The 19,134-nt window shown below is 53.0% G+C and overlaps 1 protein-coding gene and 1 pseudogene across 1 annotated transcript; one reads left to right on the forward strand and one right to left on the reverse strand.

Annotated features, from left to right (window-relative positions):
• Window positions 1–1,928: 1,928 nt before the first annotated feature.
• Window positions 1,929–2,773, forward strand: LOC149809966 (uncharacterized). Its single transcript, XM_089994518.1, has 2 exons — window positions 1,929–1,949; window positions 2,042–2,773. The coding sequence occupies exons 1-2, from the start codon at window positions 1,929–1,931 to the stop codon at window positions 2,771–2,773; spliced, it is 753 nt and encodes a 250-aa protein (XP_089850644.1).
• A 15,895-nt stretch (window positions 2,774–18,668) lies between these two features.
• LOC149809967 (sm-like protein LSM1A pseudogene) lies at window positions 18,669–19,124 on the reverse strand (annotated as a pseudogene).
• Between the last annotated feature and the right edge of the window lie 10 nt (window positions 19,125–19,134).

Here is a 19,134-nt window from a genome sequence, read left to right on the forward strand (position 1 = left end):
AAGAACTACTTGGGAATCAGAGGTATCATTACCATCACCTGAGGCAAGCGTACCTGGACCAGCCTGACTTACCATAACCTGACCTGACATGTCTTCATCCTCTTCGTCCTGTACCCTGCAAGAAAGGAGGTCAGCGACGGCTGACCAAAAACGACCCGTCAATTCCTTTGGGAGATCGTCGCAACCCACACTCAAAATCTTTGTCAGGAGATCAACTCCCAACAGAGATTCCAATTTAGTTGCCAAATTCCCACCTTGTAATCCAAGACCTCCAACCGTTTCAAGAAATTGGTCTATTTTTGGCCACAAGATGGGACAATCCACGGTACAGTGAACACAGCCTGTGTGAGCATCCCCCAAATGCTCATCGCAGTCCTTGCAGTGATACTGTACGGGATCCACAAACTCGTAAGTCTGATTTTGAAGTCGGCTTCGTAGGGCAAACAGCTTACCACTCCTAGCGCTCATGATAGTACGAGCCCGAACAGAGGACAAACTTGACAGATATGGTGCAAGCCTGCGTGGTTGTTCACTGATGCACGCCCACTTCCATGGCACCGCAGAATGCGGCGATGCAACATATCTGGCTTTCCCTTGAATTAAGTACCAACTCCAGATATTGTCAAGGAGGTGTTGCCTATCAACCTCATTAGTAGGCAACGCCTCTGCTTCCAGCACTGGCACATTCACTGATAGTATGCGGATATCCGAAAATGACCGTTTGAATATCCGGACGAATTATCCGAAATAGTTGATGCATGGACCATTGAATGGCCAGAATACCTACATATGCTTGGCGTGGGTAGTAATCACTCGAGGGCGCGTTCAACTTGCTCGTTGTTTGCGGACTTTGACAAGGTCTGCACAGGGGTGGCGAACCCTGATGGAAGCAAGTTCGGCAGTACGTGCGTAACACATAAGCACGAGGCTATACAACCGATCAGCATTCACTGGTAGAAATTATGAAGTAACCATGGCGCATTTGCGCTCCGAGAATGGCGATGTCACGGCAGATAAGAGCTATGTTGCGGCCGTATCGATGACGTCCCCCAATGGTTCAGCGGGAAGAAGGAAAGCGAAGATTATGTGAGCAGAACATGTTAGCTGTCAATAAAAAGAAGTTAGGCATGTTGCTGAAGGCAAAGAAATGTGCTGGCTTCGTAATTTGTGTCGCAAGCTTCAGTACACTGAGCATGACGACAAGAGCTGCGAGGATGGTTGCATTTCTATTTGCCAAGAGCTGCCGGGCACCGGAACACCCTCTGTTCTTTCTTTGCTTGAGGAGAACACGTCAGCTGCTCAGGGCCATTCACCAGCTTTTGAAAGGTTTAAGTTTTGAAAGTGCATCATCCGGATTCACAGCTTTCCAACACTTCAGCTGATCTAGGCAAATCAGAATGGACCCTTTAAGCCTAGATCAGCGGTGCAAGCGCAATCAGGGCCACCAGCAGCCTTCATCTCCTCAAAGCAAGGACCAGAGTGCACCCAGCCCCAGCATAACGTCCTGCGGACAGCAGCACAAGCACTCGCAAGTGCTGTCAGACATCACAAATGCTTTTAATCAGCGTTTTGCCCATCAAGCCGCCAAGCGTGGCCTCGACTGGACTCCTACAAGCCCATGACTGGGTGCCTGTCATACTCATCAAGAGCGACTTTTTGTGGTGTCCCCATTGTTTTCTTTGCACGGAACCGTGCCGTCACTTAATTATATACATCAATTCTTCTATCCTGCATCGTTCAAAGTATGTCTTCTTGTCGAGAGAGGGTCGAAAAGCAGGCGGGGCTTTCAAGCCAGGATTTCGAGAAATAGGCGCGCTCGAAGGTTCGATATCTTATGAAATCGAAAACAACGGACAAGCCACGGACTGTCACTGACGCAATTTAACAGTATATTTTATCTCATTCCGTGCTGATATTGCGTATTTGAAATGGGTTATGGTCGTTCTCGAGTAAGGGGCTTATATGGCGGGCACCGAGATAGCACTGACGTGCACCATGTATTTGCATCTCATATGCTTGATGCGGTGTTGTGCTCGTGCAGGTGGAACAATGGAGCGAGCGGAAGCCTGCCACTCCAAGCCAGAATTCGCCGGTGAACGCACGCATCAATCCAAACATGATGGTGACGCCCACAGCCACGCCACCCGGTGCATACACTCGTCATTCCACAAAATCGAAAGCCGATGCCGTGGAAGCTGCAACTTTTGCTCTTGCAATGCCCCAGCACCTCACCCCTACGGAGTACGTGCCGCCCGGAACGTCTGCATCCATGATTCTAACGCGCGACATGGCATCCGCCATCGCAGCTGCGCTTCCCGGCCGCCACAAGCTTTCCGACTGGTCGTGTGTCTACAGCACCAACACCTCAGGATTCAGCCTGCAGACGCTGTACCGCAGCGGTGCACGCAGCACACGCAGCGTGCTTGCTATTCTTGACTTCCACGGCAATGTGTTTGGCGCGTTTTGCACCGAGGCGTGGAAGGTCAACCCGCGGTATCAGGGCACTGGCGAGTCGTTCGTGTTCCAGACGTGGCCCCACATGCTCAAGTATGGATGGCAGCAACCTCCGTATGGTGATCCGCGAAACGATTTCTTCATGCTTGTTGCGCATGACTCGGTGGGTATCGGAGGAGGCCCACATTTTGCGCTGTGGCTGGACTCCGACTTGTTGCACGGGCACTCGGGTAACTGTGCGACGTTTGGTTGCCCCGCGCTGGCAGGATCGGAGGATTTCAAGGTGAAGGCACTTGAGCTTTGGCAAATCGGAAGCTAACGTGCCCTTGTGCTGGGATGCGACCTGCAATGTGATCATTACAGAATGATCGTGCACCGAGGTTTGTGCGTCATGAACGGGGCTATTGTTCGCGAAGTGCTATTATCATCTGAATAATCGTTATCATCTACGAGTGCAAATGAAGAATGCATATCCTAGCGTTAGATGTCATCTGTAATGAAGCGGTTTGACTGGCTTGAAGAATGAACTTGTATCGATAGATATCTCTCGAGTTGCCGTCAGCCCATGCCCATCGTGTTCGTGTCAACAACAGCGTGCATGGCATCAGGAAGGCGCATGCATTGCAAAGGTTGCATATCATGGTGTCGTCACCTGTTCTTGTCTCTGCTTAAAGATTCTGATGTTTTCGTCGGGATGATGGTATACTGAGCTCGGTGCAAGCACGCTGAACCTCGGGGTTGACACATGCTGATGTCATTGACGTGTCGCCAGAATTTCGCCATCTTCAATTCGTACCAAAATTAAGCTCGTCATCGGGCCATGGGTTGCTGCGACATCTCAACAGTGGCCAAGGGTGTCTGGAACACTTCGCGGTTTGAGGTGCGCCATCGGCGATGATCTTGCAGAGAAGATGTTTGTTACTTCGCTCATATCGGTTCATTGTGTGCATAGGGTGCATGGCTTTCTTTATCCATGGAAGCCACGACCGGTGCTGGTGTGAATCCCATTGTCTTCCCCGCTGTTTCGCACCAGGGATATTGGACCGATCCCGCTTGGATCGAAACCTGTAATCACGGTGAATCACTACCTGCGTGTTGGGACGGGCCAGGACTTATACAACCCCGAGCTGAACTCCTTTTTGGGCACTCTTGGATGGAACCGCAAGTAGCCAGTATGGCATCAGCATCACAAATGGCAGGCGAGTCATTTCCATGCCAAGTTGCCACGCAAACCAACAACAAATAAACTTGTGGGTATATGAGGAAGTATTGACAAGTTCTCAAAGTTGGTAGTACTGGCGTGTGTACTGCACTCGTATGCAGCGTACCATTGTTTATAGTCCCATCGACGACCACAAGGAAAATAGCCACACGCTCTTTGGTAATATCCATGCATCTGCGAGGTTATTTTTGGGTCTTGGGAACTCAACTAAACGCGTGCGATGCATGTGCGGAGTGCAAAACCCACCATGGTAGTCGCAAACTGAATGTATGGCCCGTTGGGCAACGTAAAGGTTATCTGTAATGTAACTCCGTCCGACTGAAGGTGACACCGGTCCCTTCTGAGAATGCGAGGGTTCGCGCCCATCGCGGTTTTCCATCATCACCGCGAAACTGAGCGTCTCATGAGCTACATACCACCGAATGTAAGTGCCGATGCCACGAATCACCAATCTTTGAAGATATGTGGCGATGTTCCACTGTTTGCCAGCACTCACGCAGACAGCTCTCGTGCGATCGAAGTCTGCTGGATGCCCGTGTAAACACTCCGAATAACCCTCGTAACCCGCAGCAATTGTTGTACAATGTTCTATCACGCAAGCTTCCGCATGCTTGCAGAACGGTCTGTCACGCTCGTTGGAGCGGCCTCCCCGTCAGTGCCACTGGGACTGGTTTTGTTCCATGTTCACAGGGGTGTCGTCAGAGGATATGGACGCGCGCCCAGGAACATGTCTTGGCAAGCAATTGCGTATGTGTATTTAACGCAGGCAGATAGCGCTACGCAGGTGCGTGAACGTGCCTACGTCCACGATGCATGATCGGTGACGGTACGCAAGTCCCGACCGGCGACGACCTTCTCGATCCATGGTGTCCTCATCGGAAGTCCCGTGACCGCGTCATCTCTGTCGGAGACTTTTCCTCACTCGCATTCGCTGCAAGGACCTTTTTCGCAATGGCGGACATGAAAGAAGCATCGCAGGACTCGGAGATGGTCGACCTCGACAGCATGCCTTGGCTCAGCTCCACGCTCATGCAGGGTGGTGCGGCCATGTTGCCAAGACAACGTGATGCGTCCGCCCCCCTCATGATCCCTTCAAGGAACTGCTCGGTAAGTTGGCTGTCAACGTGGATCCTGGTTCATGCATTCTTGTTCTATTCATGCCGGTTCACGAACCTTGATGACCGCAATTAGCAGGTTTATGAGCCTTCCTTACGAACTTGAATGGGGGCCTGGTTCATTCGTCACGTTTCTGTAGAACTCCTTGCAGCAAGGCCCCCCCTCAAAATGAGAGGGCTTCAGGGTTTGAATCTCGTCGCTGGCGAGTTAGGACCCCAACATCGGAGCATGCGGCCACCCCTTGCCACCCCTGCAACAGGCGTGGACCTGGAAGCCTGGTGGTGACTTGGGGATTCCGGGTGGATTACCCCTTGCAGCTACTCTGTCCTAACTAGCTCGGAGCTTCGGCCACGCGCACCTTGGATGACGATGCATACCAAGGGCGGAACACAGGTACAAGTACCTTGAGTAATGAGTATGGCTTGATGCACAATGGGTTCATTTGTTTATGTCATTTATGTCAGGGGGGGACCGCGCGTGAAGTTCATGTCATGACCACTGCTGTAAGCGCCATGCAGGCACAAGGTTGGTGCATGATCCCAATGTTTGTGCATGATCGAGTGGAGTTGTTCCTGGTGGCATCTGAGGTTGCTGGTGACAGTGAAACAGGAAAGCACCAAGACGGGCGTGGGGATCAGCAGCTGTAGCCTGACGATTCCAACGTCCTGTGCACACACACGGAGGGCATGCCATCTGGAGGGCGAACCCAGCGCTTCGCAGACCGTGATTTGCGAATCCAGATGCCTGGGGGGTTCTATGATTTTTTGGACCAAACTGGGGGTCGAAACCCTGTCTGGCAAAGCACTGAGCGAACCGATGCATCCCAGCACAAAGCGTCCCATTCTGTGCAGGCCGCCACAAGTCCGCACGCTTCGACGCGCAACGTCACCAACGCCTCCTCGTTCATGATGCAGCATCTGGCCACGCACACCTCGTTCATGGACATGCATCCATTGCAATTGGCGCCTCTGATGGAGGGTGACTCAGCGGACCTGCCGTCGCAGCTGACCGCGGAGACGCTGACCTCACTGGAGGACCTTGTAGTGTTCTGCCGCCAGCGATGCGGTCGCAATCGGGTCATCGACCTAGGAGGGCGAGTGTTCTCCTCGAACGCGGTCAAACCGCACCATCTCCCACAGCTCGAGCAACTCCTGCGCACATACGGCGTGAGAGATTCGCGGTACGGTGCCTGGGAGTTCCGTATCTGTGGTCGCGGCACCACGATCTGCAATGGCACCCTCGTGGTCCCCTCCGGCTACAACCTCTGCATTCGTAGCGCAGACGTTGTGCTACGGGACCTGACCATCACAGGTACGCTCGCACTCGCGTGCTCTGCTTGCCACTGAGCCCGATGAGTTTCCATAAACCCATCGAGTATATGGATACTCATCGGGTAGAAAGCCAACGCATTGGAGCTTCGGCTTGGCCACAAGCTGCATACTGTCTCACCCCTCAAAGCCTTTCTGCTGAAGTCGAATATGTTGCCGAGGAAAGCATTCTCTGTTGCGCACTGCATGGAGAAAGTGCATCTGAGTGTGCCGTGTCCCTTTCGCGTCGCGCTGTGAGCCGCTCGTGGGGCGCGAAGTGTGAGCGCGACATGATTGTGCAGGTGAGGGCGACGCGTGTTCGTGGGGCACAAGGAGCCACCTCTATGTTGAGCGCCCCGGCACGAGCGTCGTCTTCCAGAACGTGACACTGCAGCGCTGCAAAGTGGAGGTCACCAAGTCGGCAACTGCGCACCTTGACAGCTGCCGCCTATGGGATGCAGATATTGCGCTCATGGTGCGGGGGCCCCTCAAGTCGAGTGAGCACGGCACCTTTGTCGACGCAGTGGACTGCACGTTCCAGGGCTGCCTGCAGCACTGCGTGCACGTGGGGGGGAGGGGGAACCTCACGCTGACGCGCTGCAGTGCGAATGACGCAGCCCATGGGTCGGGGTTGTATGTTACAAAGAGCAGCAGCGTGTACGCGCTGGGGTGCGTGTTTCAGGGGAACTGTGAGCATGGGGTACACGTGAAGGGCTTCCGCTCTCGCGCGGCGCTGGAGAGCTGCATCATGCTTGGTAACGGCAAGAAGGACGCGCGCTCAGGCCTCTTTTCGTCGCTCTCTCGCTCCTGCGACACGCTCCTTCACAGCTCTACGAGTATCGGCAGCATGAGCATGTTCAGCAGGAGGGATGCTGGTTCGAGCATTGGTCGCAGTGGGTGCGGGGGTGCGGACTCAGCTTGCAAGGACAGGAGCTGTGCGTCCAGCCAGCCTGTCACTGCATGGCAACGCCTCTACGCCGCAAGCACCGGCATCTCTTCGTAGTCAGCAACGTGCACGGCCGTCTGAGGCGCTTGTCGCTGAGGTGCATGATCTTCGCAGCATGTGGCGGCAGCGTTACGCCAGACCCGAAGCTTGCTGGTCGCGATGTCTGAAAATGCATGGCTTGTGGGGGCGAACATGGGGGTCAAACCCATTCTGGTGAATCACTGTGTGGCTGAGTTCCAGGGATGGCAACCCCATGCATCCAGCGCCACGGAACGGGTCCAGCCTCTGTTGGTAGCACAATGGCAAGCATGTCGGTGACCCTCAGATCTTCATACTAGCACCTGGGGATATGAGTGAGACAGGGGCACGGCGCTGAGTTTCAACTGCTCTCTTAACCGGCGCTGCTGCCATCTCTGCCTACCGACGGCACCTGACCGCCAAGATCCGTCAGCTTCTGACCAGCATGCACCACATGGTTTGCCACCACGTCTACTGGTGAGCAGCTTTCCCACGGTGCAACTCCCTTCCCGAAACCTTGCCGAAGGAACAAGTGAATGTAGTGTTGCGATAATCAACCCCGACTGTTTGCACGCATGACGGGCATCACATATGTATGGTGTCCCACATGGTGTCCCTTATGCGACACCGCCGATGCCCTTTGCGGATGCAAGCAGTTGACACATTCTTGGGGCCTTTTGCACACATCGTTTGAGATAGTTCGTCGCAGCATAGCCAGCTCTTGAAGTCTAGAAGCCTGGTTCTTTTCGTACGTGCCGCTGCAGGCTCGTCGTGGGTGCAGTGAGGATGGATGACGTACGATCCAAATGCCACATTAGTGCCTGCTATTATGCTATTTAATGGTCCTAATTTATGCTATATTTCTACCTCTCAAGGTGTCTGATTTGGCCATGTTTTGTCTTGAGAATCTCGAGTCGAGACATAGCTTTGTATGAAGTCATTGCTAGTAACAGGCCTTGTGCGAGGCGCTGCAGGTCAGTGTTTCGCCAGACCCTCTGAATTTTCGTGTCCGGATGCCTGAAAATGCACTAATTGTCGGGACAAGGACATAGGGGTCAAAACCCGTTCTGGCGAAGCACTGCTGCAGGTATACTTGCCTACATTCAATGGCATGGCCATGCATTCATCAAGAACGCCATTATGTATTGCCATGCAATACATAATGTGCAGCGTCCATGAAACCGCATGTGAGCGAGGCAACGTTTCTACGTCTCTTTTATGTAGTAAATATACAAAATATTTCAGAATAGCACCCTTCTGAAAGGCGTCTTCTCAAGGGCGCCTTTGGACCATTCTCATGGTCATGTGGTGAAACTGGGTTGGACCTGTGAAACGTGTTTGCAGTACTGTGCACGTGAACTGCTTGTGTGAGTAAATTGATGCCTGCCGTTGAATGAGGGCTAGCATTGCGTTTGCCCCAAACGTTTTCGTCTCGTATGATCTCTTTCATTTTCACACAGTAGTTCGATGCATGTCAAGACAAGGCAGGGAGGCCGCGTTTTGACAGATGCTGGATCACCTTATCTGTGAGCTTGCGTGCATGCCAGTGTAGCCGATGTGTCGTTGAAAGTTTCAAAGCACGCTCTCGAAATCTGACTCGTAGTCAAGACTGAATTTGGGGTCTGCCGTCATGGAAGAAAAATCCCATGTCAACCTGTCAATTCTGAGAGTGCTCTTTCTTCGATTGCACACAGTTCCTCATTTCATTTACCATAGTCTTGACGACTTTGGGCCAGAAGAATATGTTGCATTTCACTCTTTTCTCCTTTGTAGTTTTGATTTGATCCCAAAATGAGATTTAAGATATTCATGGTTTAGGGCACCTTCAGGTACCTCTTTTGAGTCGCGTTATAGGGCAATTGGTCTCTAGGTTACGGCATGGCAATCGTAACAAGACGAGCATGGCGTCGCACCTGGACCGACCACCTCCGGGTATCGAAGTCCGAATCTTCGACATTACATTTGAACCATGGCGTCATAGAAAGACAGACCGTACATACATACCTCAAATTCGACCAATTTTGTCCATAACTTGACGGCGAGTCCAAATGCGTGACCGTGACCTCCCATTTGTTGGTTCTGTTTCGGTAAGCAGATACGTTGCTCAATAGTAGATGTTGATAGTATGGGCGCGCATGTTCTGCCGGTGTAATGTAATTCAACTGTGTCCATGTACCCGGTGCTCAGCAAGTGTATGCGCCATTTGTAGCCCAGCACAACATCCTCCTGGCCTCGTTTGACACCAATTGCGAGGCGGTTATTTGCGACCATGCCTGCATTCACAGCTGCAAGTGCCGAGCTGCGTCAATGTTGCTAGAAACGCTGCCAGCGTCAGCAGCACTGCTGTTGACGGACGCGGACGTCATTAGCGGCATGCGCCATGGCTGCGACTTGTGCCTGCCAACGCGCCAGGGGTCCAAAGCAACTGCAGACGATGCACGCCGGAGGTCGCACCATGGCTTGCAGTGTCGTTTTTCTTTGAACGGGACGATCAACATTGTGCCACAACATTCCTGCGGGGATGGGGCAACGCCAACCGCAAATGCTTTTGTTTCGTCCATGGACCCGGCATTTCCAAACACTGCCCAACACAGAAGCAGCCACGATCACGATCCAAATAATGGCACACGGGTAGATTCAACTCGTCTTACCGGACGCATTCGCTGTCACTGAACCTCCCGGTATTGTGCGCCCGCCTATGTGCAACCCAGCAATAGCGGCGACCGAGGAGTAGTGCACAGATCCGGTTCATCAAAGAAAGAAAGAACTTCGCCAGCCCAAAGAAGACGGCGTTGACAACGGGCGAGACGGCCAGAGCTGATTTCGCGCCGAAATCCGGTTCATCACCAATGCGCTACGGTGCCTCAGCATGTGTTATGTGAAGACGTCGCTCAGATGCAGATGCGTCAGCCTTGATATTGCCAGATAGTCAGCATGGGAGGTCCAGGGTCGGTGGTTCGGTCCCGAGAGGGATGCCTGGAGGCAGACATATCATCCAGAATATTTCAGAATAGGGGATCTTCTCCTGACAGTGACAGTTCAGCTGCTTGGTCCCATTGCACGACAGCAATATCAAGGTTTCCGTTATAGTGTGGGTAAAGTCGTAAGACCTGTTCTGCTCTTGGACGTACAACTGTAAGAGCATGAGCCTGTGTGAGCTCAATGCCCTAGCATATTGACAAACTCTTCGTGCCCCATGTGAACGGCACTGCGCTCAGGGCGGCATGATTGTCGTCACAGCTACCATAGCATCAAGTTTAGGGTTGCGAGACTAGTTGCTCTTCAAATGTGCTGTGCTGCTCTGCCTGCCTTCTCAAAGAACCATTGTGGGTCAACTCACTACAAATCAGCACCACAACTCCAGTCTCTACTTCCTGATATGACCATGTTGTCAACGTTAATGAGGGTGAATTATGAGGACTTGACGAATCACATGCTGTTGCGTTTTGTACTGGCTATTGTGGTAGGCGGTAGGTAGTGTGGCGGTATTGTGGTAATGCAACCAAAGAAGAGACACGAGAAACTGAAAAGCAAGGTGTGGTGTGTACATGGACAGCATTGTCACCCTTAGCGACATGCCAACCTGTATGTGGGTGCCATCCCATGGACTACACAGATTTAAATGGATTTTGGCAGTGACCAGACAATCAGGCCCACCAAGTTTTGATAGATTTCAAATTCTGTGGAGAGTTCGTATTTTAACATGGCTCTCATGCGACGCTGTCGAAATCACGTAACTCGCAATGTAGAAGCTGGCCTTTGATCTCGAAATTGTGGTGCATGTTTGGATAAATGCATTTTATGGTTATTGTGCCACAACCAGTGGTGTTTGTCGATACCATTGACAGGTCGGACAGAGATGTGACGGGGACAGGGACTTTGACAAGGTTGGCGAATGCGCACCTTTCGTCCATGAGAAATATGATTATGGACAAATTAACAGATACTTTCCCTGTACTTCAACGAGCATGCCAGGTAGGCTTGCGGGTGTTCTGTCCATGTTTGCTTTACATGCCTCCAGCAGTCGGGCTCTTCCACCGTGCCTAAACTTGAAATATTATTTGCGCAATCGCCTGGCATAGCGGACCGTATGGTACGTGCTTGCACATCGCACAGGCTGCACAATGACGGAGCCCATGGAAACTGGCTCGACGCCTCATTGCTCTCAAAACCGGGAGATATCAGACTCAGAAATTCAAATGTGCTCTCTTACGGAGTTGAAGGCTCAGGTTCAGGACCTTTTGAGCAGGCAACTATTTGAGTCTGCCCTCACCCTGGTGCGCGTGCTTGCTTTCTTCTTGCATTGGGCCATTGTATTTATATATTTATTTTTTACCACAAAAATGTGCTTCATGGCTATGGTGCGTGATGTGCATGTCGCTTGCGCAGACGATGCGTTCGTGGTGGATGCCGTTGGGAATGATAGTCTAGCATGGGGCTCTAACAACTGGATTATCCGAAGCCCTGCGGAAGAGTCGTCTTTTCTTGCACATAATAATACGTATCTCAGTTTGGTCGGCAATTTTGGTTTCGGCTCATCTCCTGCTAGTGTTTGCGGGCCGGGTTCCTCGCAAGTCGTGTTCAAGCGTGCAGAATGCGATGGCCTGGAATTACACGCAGTGCTTCTCTGGGAACTGGCTATTAAAATCTGACTTGAATCACGTACACTATGGCTCACCGGTTGTTTCTCTCATTGGAAAGTGCATTTCAGACTTGCCTGTCGCTGATGTTGGGCAGGTCAATTGCAGGGCAGTTTCTTGCTCTCTCCATGTCAGGAAGTGGACAACCAGGAGCTCTCAGAGTATATGGTGCGTTCCAAGCTCTTGCAGGACCAAGCCCGATGAGCTTTTTTCTATGCTGCTGAGGTCCAGACGTCGTGGCTACCTCTGTCCCTGTCTGTGTCATGGACGATAAGGTGTGGCAATGGTTGAAAGAAACAATGCCTTTTTTTTCTTCGTGCAGGCACTGTTTGGGGACGCACTGCAGGGCAGCAAGGAATACAGGCGTGCTGTGGTATGTTGAGCTGCTCATACGCCAAGCATCTTTGCGACTGGCAGACATGTCGGGCGTTGCAAAAAATTTTTTTGAAATGCTTGTTGTTTCGGCACTCTTTGGCAGTTACTCATTGAGGTGCATGGCAAGGATGGGCCAAGCAAAGGCATAATGCCCAAACAGCATTGCAGCAGAGGTGTCCCTGATCTCCTGACATCCTTGTGAGATGCCATGTCGGTAAAACCCTCTTCTGCAAGTGTTGTTTGGCCATTTTGACTGCGTCCTTGACTTCATGGCGCTGCATGTTGCTGCTAGCCCGTGTCATGTACCACTGTGTTATGTTTTGGCTGGCTTGCTCTTGCACCTTTGTCGGGTTACTGTTCAGGGTTTATTTATCAGGTAGCTCAGCCGAACCTTGATTCCCGTTGAACAGGCTCTGCTGAATTCATAATGCTTGTCGTTGTCAAGCTACACGTAAGCCTACAGCCATGGTGGAGCTGCATGTTCTTTCCGTTCCTTAGCTCAAAGGATGGGCAAGCAATGCATGGCACCTCTTGACGTGTCGGTACAGGAAGAGCAAACATCAACTAAGGGTTACTTCAACCTAATTCACTTTTTCGTGACCCTGCCTTCATGAATGATGTGAGTTGTACTTGCAATGCTTGAAACAGTTTTCAGTGCTCGTGTGGATAACTAAGTCAACACGCTAACGTATCCTCATAAGCACTGGAAACTGTTTTAAGCATTGCAAGAAGAAGTTACCAGTTTTCCTTGGAGTTGCCAATGGCATGAGTGGTCAGTTACCTATCCTGGTGCTACCTGGTGTCTGCAATGCTGTGCTTCGTATAACCAGGGATGGTAAGCAGCCGATGCCACCAAGTTGAAGTTGCAGTTGCAATCCGGCCTGTCACGCACACCCTACGCAGGACGCGCATGACTCACAGAGGGTCTGATGCAGATGTATTATCGCAAGGCGATCCACCTGCTGCGCTTGACGCCGCGCCACAACGCACAGCAGCCAACACCTACCAGTGCGTCGGCGTCACACAACGGTCGACAGAGCGTAGCCAGCCGCCACGCCCCCCTAGCATGCGCACCCTTACCATTTGCGTCACTCCCACACGTTGATTCCACAGCATCCATACCGACTACGATGCCAATGGTAGCAGCGCCGTTGCCGTTCTGGCACGCTGCTACATCGTCGCCCCTCCCGTTTTCAAGGGATGCCGAGCTCTGCACCGCAGGCGAAGCGGAACTCTCGTACAAAATCGCGTTGTGCTACCAGGAGCTGAGAGATTGGAAGAATGCCGTTGCGGTGCTGGAGAGTGTGCCTAGCAACCTCCGCAGTGGCACCTTGTCGGCCAGCCTCGGTCACATGTATCGTCGCCTCGGCTTCAACAAGCTTGCAGTCATCGCATTCAAGGTGCGCATCGTTGCGACAAATCGCTCCATGCCTGGATTTACGCTTGGTCCTAGTAGTTCTTGGAGTTGCCAATGTCCTTGGACGCGCTCGTATTGGAGAAAGTTACATCGTCATGAAGTCATCCAAGCAACCATGTCCGTGCAGGACGTATTGGACGGGTGTGGCACGCATGAAAGAGGTGTATCTGGGAAATCATGTCTGCCGCAATCACTGTTCAGGTGACAGGCGAGAGTTCTTTCGGTTGGTTGCGTTGCGATTGCTGACACCCTCTCGGAATTGCTTTCAGGAGTGCCTTCAGAGCAACCCGCTGGCGGTGGAGGCAGCCATTGCACTAGCAGAGCTGGGAGTCCCCTACGAGGAGATCCTGCAGCACAGCGCTCTTCTGAGCTCTCAGCGCTTGAAGAGCTTTCAGCGTAGCCCACCCCTTCGGCAGCAGCGCTTTGCAGAATCACCGTCGACGAGTGCACCTTGGCGGGCTGCATCCTGGATGCCCTCTCCCCCGGATGCGGTGCCGATCGTTGGCCTCACCTCCATCAGCCGGGCCCATGAGCGCACTGTGCCTGGCAACGCTGCCGATCTCTCCAGCGACCTCGGCAATATGGGCTTCTCGGAAACGCCAAACCCCTGGATGGAGCCTCCGCGGAGGCGCATGTGGCTCCGGTTGTCAGCAAAATCGATTACCCTGGCGTCAATGACGCAGTGGGGGGCGGAGGCTGGACGCGGTGGAGGTCGCCGAGTCTGAATGAGGACGATACGGGTGCCGAACAGCTGTCGCCGACGTTGCCGTTTCAGAGCCGCTCGCCGAGCCCCAAAGAGCACCAGAGGCACGCGGGGGAGCGGATCGGCGGCAAGCAGGAGGTGCGGTCTGCAAAATGGAACGCACGGGCCTCCAAAAGGCGCCGCACGAGCGGCCGGGGGGGGCTCAAGGCGCACAACCGACGTCGACGCTGCCCCGCAAAACCACAGCGACAACTTTGCAGTGCCGCGCACTAGCTTCATCCCGAGCAAACCCCGCCCGCGGACTCAAGGGACAAGCCCCCAGCGCGTCGCTCCGCGCTCTGAGCCCACAGGCGCTTGCCTCTCCTTTGCCCCCCCCGAGAAGGAGGCTGCCCAAGCCACACCGCCCACTACCTCGGCGGCCGCGGCCGCCCAGACATCAGCGCCCTTGAGTGGGGTGATGGCGCTGGTGGACTGCGAGGAGCTTTTGCGGCAGCAGGGATGGGGCTGGTTGGGTCTGCTGGTCGAGGGGCATGCAGCGATGTACCGTCAGGCACACGTCGAGGCCACGCAGGCGTTCAACCGCCTGGCGGAGCTCTTTCCGAATGAGCTGCTTTCGCTGGTGGCGGCTGCCAACGCGCTGCTAGGGGCGGGGGATCAAGCGGGGGCTGCCGCCACCTTTCAGCGGGCTCGTGTCCTGGACCCGCTCAACGTCCGCGGGATGGACTCGTATGCGGCGCTGCTGCTGGAGCGCCAGAACCGTCACGAGCTTAGGAAGCTCAGCCACGATGTGACTGACCTCGACCCGACGCTGCCTGAGGTGTGGGCCATCATGGCGAGCTTCTGGCAGATGAAGCAGAATTGGGACAAGTCCCTGGAGTACGTTGACAGGTGCGTGCCGCCATGGCTCTTCTCTGCAACATGATGGTCAAACTGTTTGGATTGAGCACAGACAGCATCACTGTGAACCAGTGTATGCAAAGTCACAAGCAAAGAACGCACCTGGCTTGCTGATAGATGTTCGGTAAGGTCATCAAGTGCTACTGCATGTGCGGTAAGGTTACCATACAGAGATAGGTGCTGTAGCGTGTGTGGTATGTTGGACAGAACCACTGGGTTTGATTGAGAGATGCAGCGAAGCTGATATCTCGAGTTTCAAAGCATGTAGTTTGTTTTAGAGCTTCTTTGAAGTTTGGGATGTCAGCTCCGCTGCATCTCTCGGGTATAGCAAAGTTCTGATTGCCGACATGGCAGGTCTTCTATTGTGCCCGTTGCAGCTGTCTGCCAACTCGGACAGAAGCCGCTTTCCAGAAACTGTGTTTCACCATCCGTCAACAGATCGGCGAGACCGTAGAGCTGGAGGATACTTGTCTTGACATGTTCAGGCGGATGTGCAGGGGCCTCAAACTGAGGAGTGACCACATGGGACTGCGGCTAGCGCGGGGGCGCTGCCTCCTGCACAAGAAACAGCCGGATCCCGCCCTCGCGGAATTCCGAGCAGTCCTCAGTACGCGTAACGACATCGTGGCCTATCATGGCGTCGTCACAGCGTGCCTTCAGGTGCGATATGAACTTGAGTCCTGAAGCACTCCAATCAGGGACCAGCCAACTTGCGCACTGCCCTCCATCAGTTTGTGCCTGTCATCACATTGATCATGGCTGTAATGGCAATATGAGCCATTATGGACATATGGCTCATACGTCCATAATGCTCATTACAGACAAATGTGCATTGTATGTCCATAATGCGCAAACATCTCTCTCTTCAGCAAGGCGATTCTCTCCTTTCCCGTTTGCTGTCACGACGTGCTTTGTGTATGGATTGTGTGACCTTGACTTTGGATGTGGTGTCGACGGACCAGGCCGGCGTGCCTGCTTCATTCCCACGAGGCGTGACACTCGACTCCATCGACCTGCGTTTTGTTGGTGTGGGTTGATTTGGGGGATATTGCGTGTCGTGTTCGTGAGCACGAAGTTAATGTTGAGTTCCACCCGATCTGTCTACAGAATGTAATCGGCCTCTTACACCAAGGTAATATGCCGAACTATCCCTGACTAGACATCTCCACAGCTCACCTTTGCTTGCCTCAGGTTATGGTAACGGCAGCACTGATTCGCAAGAAGTTCATGGAGGTATCAGTGTTCGTCAATGTCCATATGGATACGGTAGTGTTGTAAACAAGTATATCCTCATCGTCACAGCCTTAAAACGAACGGCTGCCGCATGTGCATTTGGACGAAGTCAAGTGCTCTTCCTTGGTTGCACAGAGCAACACGAATTGAATCTGCAGGCGCGCAAGTTCCCTGAGGCATTGGTTCACGCGCGTCAAGCAACCAGGGTGCTCCCTGGGCATGCTTCTGCGGCGTGCCTGCTGGGTTTCGTGCACCTGCAGTCTCCCAACGGCAATTTGGGCCTGGCAAAGAAGTGGCTTCGGAAAGCTCTAGAGCTGGACCCCTCCAGTCGGGAAGCGGCCCTCGCGCTCGTGTCGATCTTCACGCAACAGTCTGAATGGCAGGGCGCCATCACGGTGCTTGAGGGCCAGCTGTCCCGTCAGCCCAGCGACCTGATGCACTTTAAGCTCGGCGAGGTGTACAGGTGCGAGCGAGTTCTTTGGATAGGGGGGTAGCTCGGCTATACAATGTGGCCTCTAGGATGGTGATTGATGGAGTGCTCAGGGTTTATTATGGATAGAGGTGTAGTTAGAAAGTTTAGTCGGTCTCAGGTCTAGCTGTCACTCCCTTATGGCCCCTGGGCCCATCCCTCAAGTGCAACGGCCTATCCCTGAATGTCCCGTGGCCTATCCTTCAAGGCCTATCCTGAAGCCTATATTCCTGAAAGGTCCATCGTCCTATTACTCGAGGCCTATCCTGAAGTCTTATGGCACGTATGACCTGTCTACTTGGCTCCTTTGCAGAGCACTGTATGCAAGTGTTATTTATGTGCTGATCATCATCACACACATGAATAAGAGCAGGAGACAGAGGCGCAAGCTGGAAATAACCAAGCAAGCACGTTCTGCCGGTGCACTTGGCCATGCTTTCACCCTCTCCAGTTGCGCATATGCAGGAATCTGGGAACTACGACAAAGCGATTGACAACTTCCAGGCCTCCCTGGGTTTGAATCCCTACAACAAGGCGGCCATAGATGCCCTAGAAGCAATGGAACACCGAACTCCTGCAGATGGCTCCTCAGCACCTGCGTCGCTCGCTTGGCCCGCAAACACCACCAACGCGCTCGAGTTTGCCGACTCTGCCATGGCAACGGAGGAAGCCAATGTCTAGGCAGCTTCGGTGCCTTTCGCACCGGCTAGAAATCACACGAGACGCGATGTGATCATAGGATGGCAGGCGGGGGCGCCTTCACGCTCGCTGTCCCAGTCACTGCACACACTTTTTCGCCTGGGTGAACGGAGGCCCCTTGACTCGAGGGGCACACGTCTCACACACTCGAGGCCTGAGTGGGCGAGAAACCTTGCAACAATGCAGGTTGCCCTCAAACACGGCTGGCCGTTGCAGTGCTTCGTCAGAATGGGTTCCGACAATTTCCCTCCCAACAATTCTGCATTTTCGGGCATCTGGACCGCAGGGTCTGGCGAAGCACTGGGACGCAGCAGAAGAGGCTTGAGCAGCTGCTCAGGGCCCGTTTGTCTTTTGCAAGGTGCTGTTGCAGCATCGGAAGTGATGAAAGCAGTGCTGAGTGTGCACTTTTGTTAGCAAGATGGCTGCAAGGCTGGATGAATGTAGTAGTGTTCATTAGTTGGGATTAGTTTTGTCCATGCGGTAGTTTGTGGAAAGAAACATCGGTTTGCAGCTTAGTGTGGTGGCTTTATATCTGTGGTTATGGGTTGACCAAGCTAGAGTAGGGTAGTGTTCAGTCATTTGCAGCTGGCACGTACAGGGTGTAAATCACTTGATTCTCCAGCGACTCTTCAAACATGAAATATATGTACATGGCATAACTGCAGCTCCTTAGGCTCAAGAAGTCTGCAGAGCTGCAGTTGAGTCACAGCAAGGGCCGCGGGCTTGGAAGCCAGTTCTGTGCATGTGACTATCAGGTGGCAAATCGGTCACAATGGGGAGAAAAGTGGTTGGGCTATGCACCCTTGTCATTGCAAACGAGCAAGTGCAAGCAGCCCTCGCAAGGCTGTGTGTGTGCCAAGCCAGGGATCCCCAGATGGGATGAGCCAGTGACAAGCATGAAGTCCATCAACGTTCAAATGAGAGGTTACAAAACGAGCATGACAAGCTCATTTATCAGATGACACAGCGTGTCTTGGGACAGTGTCGGGGCAGAACATTATCAAGATCAAAACGCCAATGTTGTCACGCTATGGGTACACTGACTAGGCTGTGATGCATAATACGAAGTAGACAAGCAGATTGATGGACACCTAGCGACTCGTGCCGCGGACACTGAAAGAAGTCCCACCCTTCCTGAGCATGGTGCTTGAACGGTGACAAAGCCAGCCTTTCTAATCCAAAAAATCAAATTGCTTCAGTATGTTTCCTCTAAGTTGATCCGCCTCTTTCTCCGCCTGCAGCGCTTTCTCTATTCTGTCGGCTGACACAGATGTGAGTTTAGCTGGGAACTCCTTGTCGTGGTCCACTCGACCCATGATGACAACGTTCTCACCTCTGACCACTTGTAAGCCGTAGTATTTGTCGTGGTACAGGAGACCACAAATCTTGCGCTCATATGTCTTCTCCAAAACGAAGTTGCCATATATGTCCACGCTCCTCAATGTGCCAAAAAGCTTGCTCCCATCCCACAATTGGACCATGACAAGTTGGTCAAGCTCCTCAATCAGTGCCATCCCAGGCCGTGGAAGTAAAGGAGGTGTCTGCGACGGATGGCGTCCTTGTGTCGCGTCCCCCGGGAAATGATCTGGGCCTCCAGGATAGTGGTCAGGGGGCAAGGACGGGCCCATGCCTCCGAAC

This window comes from Nuphar pumila, unplaced genomic scaffold (genome assembly GCF_984573655.1).
Source record: "Nuphar pumila unplaced genomic scaffold, dmNupPumi1.hap1.1 HAP1_SCAFFOLD_647, whole genome shotgun sequence".
NCBI classification, from domain to species: Eukaryota; Viridiplantae; Streptophyta; class Magnoliopsida; order Nymphaeales; family Nymphaeaceae; genus Nuphar; species Nuphar pumila.